The following is an 18,046-nucleotide window of genomic DNA, read 5'->3' on the forward strand; positions in this document are numbered from 1 at the left end:
TTAAGACATTAGTAGCATCATCAGAAATATAATTCTAATATAATATTAGAATTGAGCTTTATTGTACAGCCTAAGCAGTTCCAACGTGGTTGCTAGGCACTTGCTCTACAATTCCAGAAGGTTGCTAGGGTGTTAGTACATAGCTGCCACGGTGTGGTATGTAGCTGTCAGATGGTTGGTCGGTGGGGTTAACCAGTTGCCATATATCCCTAGTTAGAAAAATGCTTGCTAAGGTGTTCCAGGTGGTTGCGAGGGTGTTGCTTTGTTGTTGCTATGTTTTTCCTGATGGTTGCTAAGACATCACTAAGTAATCGGTAGGGTGCTGCTAACTAAAGTTGATATGTCAGCTCCAGTGGTTGGATGCTTGGATGTTGCCAGGTCACTGCTGTGGTACTTAAGATGGTTGCAATGGTTTCCAAGGTGGATAACAGGGTATTTTTAGGTGGTTGCTTTGGTATTTGGTATTTCCAGAATGAAGAACAGCGCTCTGGGGATTATGAAATTACTGCGAAACTGAAGAACATTGTTAATTAAGTTAATAATAATGATAAACTATTATAATTATATAATAATTAATAATTATAAACTAATATCCACCGTAATATCCAGAATTAATTTCTGATCAAATTATTCTAAAAAAATCTAATAATACAACAAACCAATTTCAATACAAATCGATGTTTCGAATTTTTACAAATTTAATAAAAAAGTTATCAAACTTGAGGCAGAAAAACTACAGAATTTGCAGAGTAACGTAACTGAATTTTGGGAGAAGGACCACGTCCCAAACTCCTCCTCCAGGCCCTCCAGCCCCTTATATAAGGGCCTTTATATAACCCCGCTTCTCAGTCCAACAAACAGCCGAACAAACATCGCACCTGCCTCCACACTAGCAAATTATTGTTATAAGTTTAATAATTTTATAATTTATTATTTTAAAATTAAATACATGATGCATAATGTTTTTTCCCTTTTTCTTCCAATTTGGTGCCGCCAAATGCTCAGAGGACTGTCCCAGGTCGGCAGCTCCGGCCAAATCCCACAAAACCCACACGGTCAAATTGTGCTCTCCCGGACTCCGGCAGCCGATGGCAAAGCAACATGGCTCAGTTCCCAAAATACTTGCGTAGATGTTGCGTAAATATCTAAAAATGTACATATTTAGGGTCCCTGGTGGTCCAGCAGACTAAGGCGCTGTCACTGTGGATCAGAGGATGCTAGCCATCGTCAGCCGGGGCCTTGCTCTCTCTCTCTAGGGTGGGTAGATGGCAATGTCCCCCACATTACACTAGTGTGGCGCTGGCCGTGACTGGTGTCTGCTAGCTGGTGCGTCAGAGCCGGATATACGGTGCTTCCCTCCAGGTGCATTGGTTGCCTGGTGACGCCGCAAAAAGAGGTGTGGCTGGCTGGGCACGTGTCAGAGGAGGCGTGTCTTGGTCTTGCCCTCACTAGTGTTGAGGGCTCACTGCTGGGGGAGAAGGAGAGTATACGTACGGGTAAATATTTTAAAAAAGGACATATTTAACCACTGTATTCGTAAAAAAAGTTATTAAATTATATTTATTAAATATAAACCAAATGTATTGTGCTTGTCAGATATCAGGAACATCACAAAATGATGACACTAGATCATTTGCCCAGCCCAGACTGATCATCAGTGTATTAGGACGAAGACACAATTTCCACAATTTGATTTAGCGTTGATCCACTCAGCCGCGCTAGACCTGCTAATGAAGGCCTCTAAAGAGGCCACACAGTAAATAGCTTCCCGGCTTCCCGGTTTTCCGCCTCGTACAGCAGCAGGAGCAGAAGATCGTCTGCTTCTCAGGATCAGTTCTATGCCGGTGCACTGACAGCCCATTCGTATGAATACACTGAACGACCTTGTTTACGGCCTGGTTTCGTTCGTAAGTCGCCGCCGAATCAAGATAATAAACACTGTTGATATTTCAGGCTTGTAAAGCCCATCTAATAATTCATCACAACAATTAGAGGAGCGCTGGCTCAGACTGTAGAAGCAGCCTCATTAATACTCTGTGTATTATGTCATTACTACCCCTCTCGCTCGGCCTTTTTCCCACTGCGAAATTCCCATCCCGTTTGCCTGGCTGTTGACAGAATGCTGAATGTTTGACTGTGCTTAAAACCAGCGCTGCCAAAATCCTGTCTTATGCCAAGATTATTTACGAGCAATTTGTCCAGAAATGACTGAAAAAAAAGCAGCTGCTATAATCACATTACTGTCTGCCAGCGCCAGATGGGTCGGATGACGTGGAGTAAATATTGGGTGTTTGAAAGTGGACGTGTTAAATCGCATATGGACCCACGTTCCTCAGCATTGGGGATGGGTTCTGTTCTAAAACCAAGACAACACTCAATACATCAAGATGTCTGGCTCTTTCAGACCTAGCCAGAGATCGCTGACGGTCTTGAGAGACCCCTGGAACCCCCTAAACTGTTATTATGTGGGCAGTGGTGGTGGCTCAGCAGTTAGAGCTCCGGGATATTGATGACAGGGTTGTGGGTTCGATACCCGGGCTCGGCAAGTTGCCACTGTTGGGCCCTTGAGCAAGGCCCTTCACCCTCTCTGCTCTACGTACTTCAGACATGGTCTAGCCTACATGGAAGGGTAAACACTAACACCACTGTAGACACTACACTATCCAAAACTGTGGTCTCCAGCCCTGCTCCTGGAGAGCTACATACCTTCCCACAGACCAAGCTGAACCCCTCACACCTGATCCGGGTAATTATGAAGTCCTCGACGGGCTGAATAGGGGGGTGTTAGATTTGGGTTGAGTTGAAACCTGCAGGATGAGGTCGAGGTTCCAGGTCTTCAGAAGCTCCAGGTCCAAAACATCTCATTAGAACGGCACCATCACCCTGTGACCCCTGATCCCTGACGATAGACAGTGTTTCTGAAAAGTTTCTGGAGTATTTTGAGTTGCAATTTGATGGATAAATAGTAAGTACACTAGGTGTCCAAAAGTTTGTGGACACCCCTTTCCATGTATGTATTCAGCTACTTAAAGATGTGTGCACAGCTCATCTAGTCGCTGTAGAGAAATACTGCCAGTAGAATCGAAAAATTACATATTGGCCTATAGGCTAGAGGGGTATAAAGCCCCCCCAGCACTGAGCTGTGTTCTCAGAGCATCTTTTGGGATGAGTCGGGGTGATGAGGTCATCATCTAACGCCCTGACCTCACTAACATTCCCTTGTCACTGAATGCAATCAAATCCTCACAGCAATGCTCCTCCAAAATCTAATCAAAAGCTCATCTTCCTTCGATAGTAGAGACTAATACTCCAACAAAAGCAGGACACCCTTTTAATACCCTTGATTTTTAGAAGAAAAAAAGAATGAGCTGGTGTCCCAATACTTTTGTCCCTACAGTGTATGTGACTTTACTTGGGGTGAAAGTGCCCCGCTGTGTGGCTGTCCTTTCAGTGACCTCTCAGCATAGTGTGCTGACTAGCTAGCTGAGGTCAGAGATTGTAGATGGTCAGCTGGGTTAGCTTTTAGCCTAGCACCCACTTGGCCCCACCCCCCCAGCTTCCTTGTGATAGTGCTCCCTCTGGCCAGACCTTCTCCCTTAGCGTTAGCTTTAGCTTTTTTAGCTCCTGAAGTATCTTTTTAAGATTTAGCTGCATTTGGCCTAGTGGGTGGAGTTTATGTAAATGTTGTGGGTGTCAATACTGTGATGTAACAGTTTTGGGATTTTGGAAATGGCTTGTTTTGTTGACGGAGGAACAGCGATGTTTGGGGTTCACATTATCCAATTAGGCCTTGTGGCATTAGGCGCAAAAGGCTTCTGTGAGTCGAAGGCCTCTGGGCACCCCACTGGCCTGGTCAGTAGTTCACGGCTGGTCCTAGCCGGTTCCAATCAGTACAGGCCTCGAACACGGACGGTCTCGTCTGTGTCGTCCTCTTGACAAGCTTGGAAAATAAAGCTGTCAGATCTGCTTTGTTCGGCCGCCGTTGAAACGGACGCTTCTTCCTTCGTAACCGTCTCATTATTCTTTCAGCCTCTGAGGTTGGGCTCTGAAATCTGTCTGAAATGGACAAAGCGAAGCACAATAGGGCAGCCGGCTGCTCCTCCACAGATGGAGGAAGAGGTAGCCTCAGATCAGAGAGGGTCATTCATAAAACATGACCATCTAAAAATAAAATGCTCTTTTACCACCACTGCGTTCTAATCTGGGACACGGCTTTAGCTGTTTGTGTCGATACACGTTAGCTTTGAGAGGCGCGAGTGTTCCCTCTGTTTGGGGGCGAGTGGAGCATCTGGAGGGGTTATAGGGGCTTAAGAACCCCTTCAAGTTGTGACGCGAACTCAGTTTTGGAATTATCTGAACGTTGGCTACTTTCATTCATTATTTTGCAGATTGTTTAAACATAAAAGAGATGATCTCTGCTTATCAAATGTGTGTGGTCAGCGGTCACCGGAGTGGCGCATCATTAAAAAAACAACAGGAATGACCGCTAGTTTTTCTAGAAAACGACACCAAGGAGAAGTGTCCACCCAAACTGCAGAAGATCACTGCGAGTGTTAGGCAGTGGGGAAATAGACAAGTCATTCTTTTATTTTGAGATACGTATTAGATAATACTGGCTTAGTGTCTCAAAATCAGACTTATTATCTGATAATAATAACTTAATATCTCATACTAATGACTTAGTAGCTCACAATATCACGTTACTATCTCAAAATAATGACTTAATATCTCATACTAATGACTTAGTAGCTCACAATATCATGTTACTATCTCAAAATAATGACTTAATATCTCATAATAATGACTTAATATCTCATACTAATAACTTAGCTCACAATATCATGTTACTATCTCATAATGACTTAATATCTCATAATAATGACTAAGTAATAAAAATATTACTTATTATCTGATAATAATAACTTAGTATCTCATTACAATGATCTCATACTAACTTCATTTCTCATGATAACAGCTTAGTATTTTAGAATAATGACAGTATATTATAATAATAACTTAATATCTCATTAGAATAACCTTATGTCATATAATAATTACTTGGTGTATCATAATTACAACTTAGTGCCTCATAATAATAACATATTATCTAAAAATAATAATAATAACATATTATTTCATAATAATAATAACTTAACATCTCACAATAATAACTTAATATCTCATAATAACAACTAAGGATCTCATAATAACATATGATCTCATACTAACTTCATATCTCATGATAACTGCTTAGTATTTTATAATAATGACAGTATATTATAATAACTTAATATGTCATTAGAATAACCAAATATCATATAATAATGACTTAGTATATCATAATTACAACTTAGTGCCTCATAATAATAACTTAGTATTGCATAATAACTTAATATCTGATAGCAATGACTTAGCATATCTTAATAACAACGTAGTATCTCAGGATAATGACTTAGTATCTCAGGATAATGACTTAGTATCTCAGGATAACTTTTTTATCATGAAAATATATAATGACGTAGTATCTGATAATAACCCCCCAATAACTCTGAGTGTAGAGATGGGGGGGGGGGGGGTCCTCTGTGCCTGCCCCCCTCCGCTCTGTGAAGTTTGAGGTGCTCCTTTAAGAAAGTCTCGGCTCTCTCCTGGCCGGAGCCACGTGACGCTCCGCCAAGCGCGCGACGCCATTTTGGAGGAAAGTTTGGAATTTGTGACACACGGAGGAGAAAGAAGGAGAGAGACAGCGCGAGCGAGCGGGGGTCGGGGCGAGAGACAGCGAGGAAGAGCGAGAGGAAGAGAGAGAGAGGGAGGAGAGAAGAAGTCGGGCGCTTTCTGGGGGCGCGCGCGCACGATGAGGGCGTCAAAGTGCGCGTGATTCTGCAGGGGTGCACTTGCAGCAGCAGCAGCTTGGAGTTTTTTTTTTTTTTTTTTTGCTTCTTGGTGTTGCAACTGGCGACGACACGGTGTGTGTGTGTGTGTGTGTGTGTGTGAGAGAGAGAGAGAGACAGAGTGAGTGGAAGTGTGTGTGTGTGTGTGTGTGTGTGCGTGCGTGCAAATGAGTGAGTGAGTGAGCACACATGTATGCGTGCATGCACGAGTGAGAGTGTGTGTGTGTGTGTGTGTGTGTGTGTCTTTCGTCATGCACCGTGCAGGCTGAACTCTGCTCTGGATCCTGAAGTGCTCGAGCTGTCCGAGCTGGAAAAAGGCTTGTCTTCCCTGTCCCCCCACCCCCCCTTCTACCACCCCCACCACCACCACCACCCCTGTCAGCCCGGAGCAGGAGTGCAGGAGCGTGCAGGAGTGCAGTAAAGCCTGTAGCTGCGCTCGTGCGGAGTGTATATCTGTGTAGGGGCGTGTTTTAAGCCCTTTTTTTTTTCGCCCTGCCAGCGCGAGCTGCTTTCATGTTTGCTGGATAAACACTGGGATCTGGTGCCCAAAGGGGGGATCTGAGTTACCCCTTCACCCTTTTAGCCCTCCTCACACTCTGTGGAGAGAGAGAGGGAGAGGGAGAGAGAGGGAGAGAGCTGCAGAGCTACAGAGGGGGCAGTTCGGTGGACCCTCGGCCAGCCTGAAGCATGCCGGTGAGGAGAAAAGGTGAGTAATGCAGACTTGGACTTGTGTACTATTGCATAAGCCTGTCTTTCCCAATCCTGCACCCCCCCCCCCCCCGACGCCAGCATACACACACACACACACACTGTCCTGCTCTAACACACCTGATTCAGCTCAGCAGTCAGCCCCCCAGACCCTCCTCGAGGTCTGTTGTGAGACCAGTATGCAGGACTCCAGGAGGGCAGCCCAGCTCAGCTCCTAGTGAAAGTGCAGGGCGAGACTGTTGGCTCGTGCAGTTACACACCCTGCTGCCTGAGCTGCAAGTTGCAACCCTATAGCCTGTAAAACATTCAGCAGTGGCCTTGCCCTGCTGCTGCTGCTGCTGCTGCTGCTGCTGGTGCTGCTGCTGCTGCTGGTGCTGCTGCTGCTGCTGCTGCTGGAGGTTTGGGGGATTTGGAGATGTTTTGGAGGGGTTTTGGAGCTTTGGGGATCTCTAGCCAGGCGCTGTAGCGTATGGTGGGTCTCAAAGTTGCCCACCAAGTCTTTTCTGGGCTGGGCCTTCTGTAGCTGGGGTTGCCAACTTCTTTAGACCGCAATCTGAGAGCTTCTCAGAACCGTGGGGGTGTTATTACATATAGTACACGCTTCAAAATAAAGGGGCTACAAAGGGCTCTTTGAGGGATGCCACAGAGGAACCATTTTTGCCTGCATAAAGGAGCATTATGGGAAAAGAGACGGGGGTCCGAGAACTTTTTAAAGGTTTAAGAAGTTATTTTTATTAGTATTTAAAGGTTCTTGGCATGTTCCTTATGGATAGCTCAAAGAACCCTTTGTAGCACCTCTATTTTTAAGGGTGTAGGGGTGTAGCGCTGCACGTATTTTGCTAAGGTTCGATTTTCGGGTCAATGTTATGATGTTTAATGTCTTTCTTGGCAGATCGTTGACCAACGTTGACCAACCACACATTTCACACCTTATAAATAGCCTAGTTCGTCCTGTATAGTAGCTTGTAGTTAGAGCTGGGCGATATGGAAAAGTTTTATATCACGATATTAAAAGATATTGATACGATATTTATCACAATATTTATTTATCACAGCGGATCATTTTTAAAAACTGCTTTCCAAAAACTCTCCCATACTGAGTACTGTGATTTATACTGAAAATATGCTGCACTCTGTTCAATTAAATAGGACTGATTACATTGTTTGTAATGTAATGTGCAGACTGACGATATCCACGATACTATTGTGTACCACGCTAGCAAAATTTATCACGATGCGACAAAATATTCAACATATTGCCCAGCTCTACTTGTAGTAATAATAAAATAATAAGTTATTATAAAATAAAATAATGTAAGAAAAATTAGGGATGCGCCGATTTTCCTTTCCGAGACGATACGGTATCTACCGATACAGAGGACCAACACAGATACCAACTCACCGATACCAATACTCAATAGATGCTATAAATCCTGATTTTTATAGGTTGTACTTTTTTAATATCTGATCCCCAAATAAGATCTAATAAGCTTGAAAGAACAGCGTTTACAGGTTGAGGAGCTGCACATTAGAAAAATTTCAAAGCTGAAATAATAAAAATGGCCACAATGCAGAAACACATGCAGGTAGGGAAGCGTGATGTAGCTAAGCTTCACCAAACAGCTTTTAACTGGTGTAAAATTCACATTTCAGAGCCGTAAAAAAAACATTCACATTCAGGTTCTTGTGTCTGAGTGTTTCTATTTCTAAGCTGCTGAAACTCAAAGAAACGCCACATGGAAACAGAAAGTGCTAAAAATTCCATTAAAAGTCTGTTTATTATTATTATTATTAATAAATAATAATAATAATAATAATAATTACTATAATAACTATTTATGACTGGCGTTTACTGGTTGTTTAATCGTTTGGTTTCATAATGTAAAATGTAAATGTAAAAAAATAAAATAAAATTAGGGCGTCAGTAAACGTATCATGCTCTCTATTACCGATACCGGTATTGTGTCTAAGTGCCAGAATCAGCGCCGATACCGATACAGTATTGTTATCGGTGCAACAAAAAATCGGAATAATAAAAATCCCTATACCTATCTTCAAATATTGTAATAATTTCTTTAAATACTGTGCTGTAAATCCTTGTTATTATACTGTAATATAGTCGTAGGGGTGTAACGATACATATATTTTAAGGTTTGATATTCGATTCTAAAATCAAGATTTTGGACCTGATTTTTGAAATGTTGTAATTCTACAGCTGTCTGATTTATGGGACATAATAATAGTCTAATATAAGTAAACAATATGGCGACATTTCTTATCATATTGTGATCAATTTTGTTATCGTGTCATTCTGAGCATATTGTGGATATTGCCATTTTGCTTAAAAAACGTTGTGTAATGTATCATTACAAAGAGAGTAATAATCCCTGTTTAATTGGATGAAATGCAGCAAATTTTGAATTAAAATCTCTGTAATTATGTTTTTGAGTATCGTGATATTACTGTATCGTCGACCCCTGTAGTAAGGGGTGGAATGATGCGCATATTGTTAGAAATAATGCAGTATTTAGTTTGAAGATTTTAGAGTTTAGGGTTTGTTGTCAGTGGTTTAAAAAAATTAAGCTGTTTGTGCATTTTGTCTACATTATGAAATATTGTGATAAATATCGTATATCGTAAAAAATGTCTTTAAATATCGGCATATAAAATGTTTCCATATCGTCCAGCTCTACGTGGTACTTAATTTCCATTTCTGACCATATTTCTTAAGGTCAGTGCAAAATACTGCAACAAAATTATATTAAATAAATTATTTTTACCACGTAGACAATGACTGTAGTAGGGATGTAATGATACAAATGAAGTTGGTTCAATAAATACTTGATTTTGAAGCAAATAATTATATATTTGTTTTTTTGATATCTTGTCATTCTACAGCAATCTGAATTATATAGTACATGGATCGATTTGTCTCAGAAAAAATACAATTACATACTATCAAATACTATTTAATACTATTAACATCATCCTGCCACAGAAGCAGGATTACTGTACATGTAAAATCAACACTACTGTAATGTAATGTCCAACTGAACAGTTTCAACTCTTGAGATATAATAGTAGATAGTAGAATAATAGTAATTAGTAATAAACACATTTAGTTTAGAAAAATATATTAAAAAAACAAACTTATAAAATCATATGACTGTGCAAAATATTCATGTTATTAACCTCAAATAAAAAATGTATAACATGTCAAAATTAGTCAACTCCACAAAAACTGAAATTCCAACATAAACATTAGTGGTGTCAGAAATATGTATATTTAGAAGTATTGCAATATTCTGTTTTACAATACTGTATCAATCCTTAAACACATAGTATTGATTATTAATTAATAGTGTCGAGATTGGTGTGAGACAGTGGTTCATTTTGTGTTGTGTTTAAGATGGCATCGCTAGATGGCAGTGTTGTACTCAGACTTCGGATCCCACTGTTCTGATTGGATCTAACTGGATCTAATAAAAAATCTCATTTTCATTTATTGAGATTTTATGCTTAAGATGGTTTGTTTTTATCTTATGACAGTTTATCCTCAGATTTGATAAAAAAATCAATAAGCAAAATAATGTTCTGATACACTATTGCAATATATCGCCATGTGTTGGATCGTAGCCCCAACACACGACCGTATTAAAGCTGCTAGAAACCACAAGTAAAAAAGATGCAAAATAAGTGAAAATATAACAAGTTAATGTTTATTGCTTAATTTCTTTATTTATTTTTGTATTTTTGTTGTGGTTTACTATACTATAATATGTGAGAGTCACTCAGAAAAGAGTAAAGACTGCATCAGCAATTACAATTAAATTCTGTGTTGAAATTCTGTTAAAATTAAAAAGAAATAAAAACAATTATTGATATAAAATGTAATAGGATAAAAATATAGTAATATTAATATATTGTTAATATATTGTTATTATTATATTATATATTATAGTTTTTTGTTTTTGTTTTGGTTTACTATACTATAATATGTGAGAGTCACTCAGAAAAGAGTAAAGGCTGCATCAACAATTAAAATTTAATTCAATTCTGTGTTGAAATTCTGTTAAATTTAAAAAGAAATAAAACAATTATCGATATAAAATATAATATGATAAAAATATAATAATGTTAGTATATTTAATATATTATTATTATTATATATATTATAGTTTTTTATTTTTGTATTTTTGTTTTTGTTTACAATACTATAAAATGTATAATACGAAAAGAGTAAAGGCTGCATCAGTATTTAAATTAATTTCTCTGTTAATTCTGTTAAATAAATAAATAAAACAATTATTGATATAAAATATAAGAATATAAGAAAAATATAATAATATTAATATAATAATATAATAATGAATCATTCTGAGTCAGTCCTTGATGGTCGGCAGTAGCGGCATGATCTCACAATGCAAATGCATGACAGCGTGGCTCATAATTAATATGCATTCTATTAATTATGAATCAATTTAACAACATTGTAAAAGCACAATAATAGTGTAGAATACGGTGAATCGGACAGAATTGTGTATCGCTACACCCCTAGTTGGCAACTCTTCCCACATACAGATGTGCCTTTAGCTTCTACTGACATGCTTTACCTGTGGAAAGTCCAGATGTTCCATGTTGGTCAGTAACGGTGTATGACTGTCCCGTAGATGCGCAGCGGGCTCTGTTGCTCTTGGAGGAATACAGGACGAAGCTCAGCCACGCCGAGGACAGACAGCTGAGGAGCTCCATTCAGAGAGTGATCGACATCTTCCAGAGTAACCTCTTCCAGGCACTCATAGGTAGCTATGGCTCTGTTTCTGGTTCTTCTGAGCTTCTCTGGTGCTTTGGAGCGATTCCCAGTAAAGATACACACCAAAGGGCTGCACAGTATATATCGCATCAGCAGCATCACCGCGATCACAGGACGTCCCGCTAGATGTTCTCATTTACAATAACATATTCACCTGCCAATTTATTTCATTTATTTCACAGTATATGTTAATAACTGACAAAAGTATTGGGACACCAAGGGTAGCAAAAGGAGCTTATCCTACTTTTGTTGGGGCAACTGTCTCTACTGTCCAGGAGGAGCCTTTCCATCATTCCAGAGGACACAGTTCTTCCACTGCTCCACAGCTCAATGACTGGGGGGCTTTGTACCCCTCTAGCCGGGCTACCGGCCTCATCCCCACACTGCTAATGCAGCATTACACGACCTGGCTACCAGCGACTGTTTGGAGCACATGGATTCATTGGGAACTCTCCTGCGTTTCCCTCCTTGTGTTGGGTGTAACTGGCCGGCACACTGAGGTGCCGGGTAATAAACGTCACATTGACCCTCAGTGTGACCTGAGCCACCCTGTGGTGTCATGACCATTGCCACAGTTTTCAAAGGGGTGGAGGGCCACCGACGTCTAGGCGACGGGAGGCTGAAGTAGTTAGCCTGGCCGTGGAGATATGGTACAGATATGGGAAATGTGCGCCTCTGTATATCAGCCCAAATCAGCTTAAATATTAAAAGAATATGTTATTTTATATAAATACATTTCAGTGCCAGTCAAAGGTTTGGGCACACCTGGTTGAATGTGTGCTGATCATCATCTTAAAAACATTTGATCCAAATACTAGGGTGACCATATTTTTGCTTTCTAAAAGGGGACACTGGGGACACATGGGTATCCTCCATAGTTAGGATGTCATGCCTGGGGGGGGTGAGGGGTCTGAAAGTGGCTGATTTGCTCATATAGGCTATTAAGGCTATGTGTGTGTATGAAAGTACATTAACATTAACTGTAGCAGCATGGTTTAAGAGACAATACCACCCTCACACATACACACACTACAACTTGGCCCTACTTGAATCCCCCCTCCAGCCACAACACCCTAACTACAGAAGACACTCGTCCAGTGTCCCCAGTGACCTCTTTTTTTTTATTTATTTATAGATGTTCCGGCATACAAATTTAACCAAGTGTGTCCAAACTTTTGACAGGCACTGTGTATTATCTTATATATGAAGTATCCTATTATGATATTTAAAACCCAACACATTTACATAGAGTCTTTCACAAAATGTTGGCACTATTAATTTCCAACAAATCCTCTATGTGACAAATATGGCATCGACCTGCATAATTAAAAGTTAAAAGCTTTATTACATAGTAATAACTGTGTTATGTTATGATGTCACATTCCACATTTAATAATTGTTAAATTAAGCAGTAAGTATGCTTCAGAGTATTTGGATATATATATATATATATATATATATATATATATATATATATATATATATATATATATATATATATATATGAATGGATATATGAATGGATATATATATATAGCTCTGGAAAATGAAGAGACCACCCTACATGATCAGTATCTCTGGTTTTGCTGTTTATGTTATAGGCAGTGTGTTTAGGGTTATTAACATTTGCGCTGTATTTCATAAACCATGGACAACATTTCCCCTAAATTCCAAATAAAAATATTTTCTTTTTAGAGCATTTATTTATTAGCAGAAATGCCAATTTCTCAAAAACAGCTGCTCAGATAATGTGAATAAATTACTATAATAATTATAATGTAAAGAAGTTATTATTCAGATTTAAACACAGTACTAATATCTGAACTTTGAGAGCATTCAGAAATCACTATGCTGAAATAACTTAAATAAAATTAATAAATTCATTGGTCTCCTAATTTTTTTCCAGAGCTGAAAATATCTACCTATTCAGCCTGCAGCAGTTTAGCCCCGCCCATTCAAGGTGCGCTTCAGCCCGGACACAGAACACAGAGCTCATTTGCATATGTCAAAAAACAAAACAGCCTGTTCAATACTGAAGGTTAAAGGGGGGTGAAATACAAGGGCCGTTTAGGATGGGGGGGGGGTGCGGTGCTCGAAAGTGTCAGCCGTTCTTTCCCACCAGTTTAGGATTATAATGTTCCCTTTTCTTTTCACTGATCCCGCCCGTACATGTAGAGGCCCGTCCCGTGTCTGACTGACCCGGGGTTATTCTGAGGAGCTGGAGTAGGGTTTCTTCTCCCAGGCCAACTGATAACAAACTCGGCGTGGAAAGCAGGCGGCAGGAATGTCAGGCAGCCTGTTTGAGTTTCCCAGGGGTCAGGCTGGCATCCAGCCAGCACTGCTCTGTCAGACCCCGAAGGTGTGGAGCTTCCTGTCCCAGCCACAACCTCAGCTTCCCTCACTTTTACAAAAATACCCGAATATGGAGCGGCGCAGGGCTGCGGATTATAGCGTTTTTAGGAGGGGTACGATATCCACCATTAGTGTCGGACACAGACGGAATTTGGGGCTTCACCTTTAACCCATCCGTGCAGTGAACACACTCACTGACACACACACCTACACACCAGTGACGGTGACTACACATGTCCAGGGAGCGCTGGGCAGCCATAGCGGTTAACCCCTTAAACCTGCCTATGCCCACCGGTTCGTACAGAAGTCCCTGGAGTTAAGGATAAAAAAAAGGATAAAGGTGCACGTATTTGTCACTGTATAGTGTGGACTGTACAGCGAAATGTGTCCTCCGCATTTAACCCATCTGGTAGTGAACACACACTCACACACACACACGTGTTAGGGGCAGTGAGTACACACACACACCCAGAGCGGTGGGCAGCCAACTCCAGCGCCCGGGGAGCAGAGAGGGTAAAGGGCCTTGCTCAAGGGCCCAACAGTGGCAGCTTGCCGAGCCCGGGAATCGAACCCACAACCCTGTTATCGATATCCCGGCGCTCTAACCGCTGAGCCACCACTGCCAAGCATTGGAGCGTAAAGGGGTTAACTGGTGAGTGCACGATATATCGAAGTAGCAATATCGCGATATTATATTCTTCAATACTGTATCGATTCTCAGAAACACCGTATTGAATTTTTATGATAGTTTAGAGTGTAAGATTGGTGCTGTGTTTAAACTCTGACCACTAGATGGCAGTGTTGGAGTCTGTCTTCTGATCGCTCTGTTCTGATTGGATGAAAAAATTAAGCGTTTCCTGATTATTGCCAGGTTCTTGCCCAGCCCTAAAACATCCCTGAGACAGCCCCAGTGTGACCCGTACGTATTATTATGCAGCCCTAGAACCTGGGCTGTCCCAGGCTTGTTGTTTTGTACGCTTGACCAGTCATGAGCAGTGTTTTGGTTCCGTGCAGCTGTTCGTGTGTCCAGAGGAATGACCCTCATCCTCAGAGTCGCATGCTTTGGGGCGTGGGCTGGCTGATTTACGGTCCAGTGCTGGATTCTTTACTTAACGAGCGTCCAGTTGTGCTGCTCATCTCAACGTACGGACAGACAGACTTCCCGCGGCAGCGCTCGAGCGAGCTGAAGTGGACGGAGTGTTCGAGCATTGATCGCTCGGCGGCTTGGGCTGCGTTTAATGAAGTGTCCAGAAGTGACCTGATGCAGTTTCTTGGACCAACAGCTCGAGCCGCGAGCCGCTGGACTGCAAGTCATAAATACTTGGTTTGCTCAGACAGTCCAGATTGGCAGAGAGCGCTGTGGAAGTGTGTGTGTGTGTGTGTGTGTGTGTGTGTGTGTGTGTGTCCACGTGTCTGTGCTTCAGCAGTGCTCTGTTTCTACCAGCACGCTGTCTTACTATAAGCTGCTGTGATGAATTGGCGAGTGCTTGAACTCAGCAGATGAGTTTATACATCATGCATGTGTAAAACACACACACACACACACACACACTCTCAAATATACACACACACTTCCTGTGTCTGCTCTGTAACGTAGGTCACAGTTAGTCTTCAGGTCCTGGGCAAAGTTCACCAAATAGAATAATACACTACATGTCCAAATATTTGTAGACACCCCTTCTAATGAATGCATTTAGCTACTTTAAGTTGCACCCATTTCTGACACCGATGTGCAAATACACACAAACACACACACACGCACACACATACACATACAGCTTGTCTAGTCCCTGTAGAGAAGTACTGCCAATAGAATAGGAGCTCTGGAGCAGATGAACCTGAAACTATTTGCCTAATGCCAGGCGTGGGCTAGTAGAGGGGTATAAAGCCCCCCAGCATTGAGGAGCTGTGGAGCAGTGGAAGAACTGTGTTCTCTGGAATGATGGATGATGGAGCTCCATCCAGTACTTGTGGGACGAGTTGGGGAGTTAGAGATGAGGTATGGTGGTGATCATCCAACATGCTGACCTCACTAATGCTTTTGTTGCTGAATGCAATCAAATCCTCACAGCAATGTTCCTCTGAAATCCAGGAGAAAGCCTTCATTCCTGGACAGTAGAGACAGACTGCAACAAAAGCAAAAGCAGCTCTTTTTAATACCCTTGATTTTGGACGAAACAGTGAATGAGCAGGTGTCCCAATACTTTTGTCCATACAGTGTACATCAGATTTTCATTATAAATGGCCTTTAAATAGGTGACCCGGATTGGCCTCGGTTCGGGTCCAGTGGGTTTGACTGAAACATGTATTGCCATTACACTTATACAGTACAATGAACTTCTATCCTGGACCAGAGAGGGTTAAGAGCCTTGCTTAAAGGCCCAAAAGTGGCTAGACCAGGGTATCGAACCCACAACCCTGTGACCAATAATCCAGTGCAATAGACCACAAAAGCTTCACTCCCCCTGTTTTTTAGGTGCTTATTTAATGAGTAGGGTACAGGGCTTTGCTCAAGGGCCCAAAAGTGGCTAAACCAGGGTATAGAACCCACAACCCTGTGATCAATTATCCACTGCAATAAGCCACTGAAGCTCCACTCCCTCTGTTTTGTGGGTGCTTATTTTTTTTTAGTAGGGTTAATGGCCTTGCTCAAGGGCCCAAAAGTGGCTAAACCAGGGTATTGAACCCACAACCCTGTGATCAATAATCCAGTGCAATAAACCACAGAAGCTCCACTCCCCCTGTTTTGTGGGTGCTTATTTTAATGAGTAGGGTTAAGGACCTTGCTCAGGGGCCCAAAAGTGGTCAGACCAGGGTATCGAACCCACAACCCTGTGATCAATTATCCAGTGCAATAAACCACAGAAGCTCCACTCTCCCTGTTTTGTGGTTTAGTCGGTCTGTTAGAGCTGGGAAATCGGTAAACTCTGCTGGACTCTGGCCCCTCGTTGCCCATCCGTGGTGTATGATGATGGTTCTCCACCCCCTGCTGCCCGCTCATGTGCTCCACTCCCACCCGTGCCCCATCCGCAGAGCTCCGCAAATGAAAAACTGGATTTGAACCACAGTTTCCAATTTGACTCTTCTGCCAATATGTATTCGCAGGGACAAACAAAATGTAATCCGTCTGTTGACATGATTACCCCAGGCCTAATCCCGGAGCCCAGCGATTTGCTGCAGTTAGTCTGGGAAGGCGGCGGAGTGCGAGGCAGCAGCAGGCGGAGAAGCAGCAGTACTGCGGGCCTCTCTGCACGCTTCGCACTGATTAGAGAGCTTGAGGATGCCTCCCAGGACGCCTCCGAAGAAGAGTTAGCCAGAGCAGGTCTCCTCACGGCCGCAGTATGTGGGTCACCACATCCACAAAGTTCACCTATAATAGGTGCCTCCCCTTATGGGCTTTCAGATGAGGGGGGTTCTAAAAAAGCTGAGCGTAAAGGTGCCCGTGCTGAGGTAAGCTCGGACACAGCCGATCTGTGCGGTTTATGGCGAGTAGTATGAGGACCTGGAGCTGGATGAACTTCTGATCACACACACACACACACACACACAGGCCTGGATCTTATCCTAATTACGCTGCAGTCCTGTTAGACGATAGTTTTCTCTGAAATTCCCTTACAGTGATGCTGGTTAAGGGATTATATGTGTGTGGGGGGGTCATTATTGATCACAGGGTTGTGGGTTCGATACCCTGATCTAGCCACTTTTGGGCTCTTGAGCAAGGCCCTTAACCCTACTGATTAAAATGAGCATCCACAAATCAGGGGGCGTAGAGCTTCTAGGGTTTATTGCAGTGGATTATTGATCACAGGGTTGTGGGTTCGATACCCTGGTCTAGCCACTTTTGGGCCCTTGAGCAAGGCCCTTAACCCTACTCACCACGACTAGTGACAGCAGGTCCTTTTTAAAAAAGTCCTGGAAGTTGTGAGGTAGGGCCTCCATGAGCGTCAATGAGCCTTGGCCGCCCATGACCCAGAGTTGTCCTGATGGGTGCTGACCACTGCACACCGGGAACACCCCACAGAACCTGCCTGATGTTTTGGAGACGTTCTCAAAGATACTTCCTGCTTCGACACCTCCATCACCTTAAAGAACTGACTGTTTACCTGCTGCCTGATAAGCCACCGCTGATTTGGTGTATAACTATAGTAGTTGGTCGCTGTAAGATCTTTATAGGAGTCCGATAGTAAAGCCCTATAGCTTTACTGCAGGCCATTCTAAATCAGGGGGAGCGGTTGGTACACTATATGTCCAAATGTTTGTGGACACCCTACTAATTAATGCATTC

General features: G+C 42.1%; 1 protein-coding gene across 1 annotated transcript in view; it reads left to right on the forward strand.

Annotated features, from left to right (window-relative positions):
- Positions 1–5,723: 5,723 nt before the first annotated feature.
- Positions 5,724–18,046, forward strand: part of dlg1b (discs large MAGUK scaffold protein 1b) — a 137,104-nt gene continuing 124,781 nt past the window's right edge. Inside the window, 2 exon segments of the mRNA XM_072669294.1 lie at positions 5,724–6,594; positions 11,267–11,398. Coding sequence (XP_072525395.1) covers positions 6,576–6,594; positions 11,267–11,398 — 151 coding nt within the window. The 5' untranslated portion in view covers positions 5,724–6,575.

This window comes from Salminus brasiliensis, chromosome 23, assembly GCF_030463535.1.
Source record: "Salminus brasiliensis chromosome 23, fSalBra1.hap2, whole genome shotgun sequence".
Taxonomy (NCBI): Eukaryota; Metazoa; Chordata; class Actinopteri; order Characiformes; family Bryconidae; genus Salminus; species Salminus brasiliensis.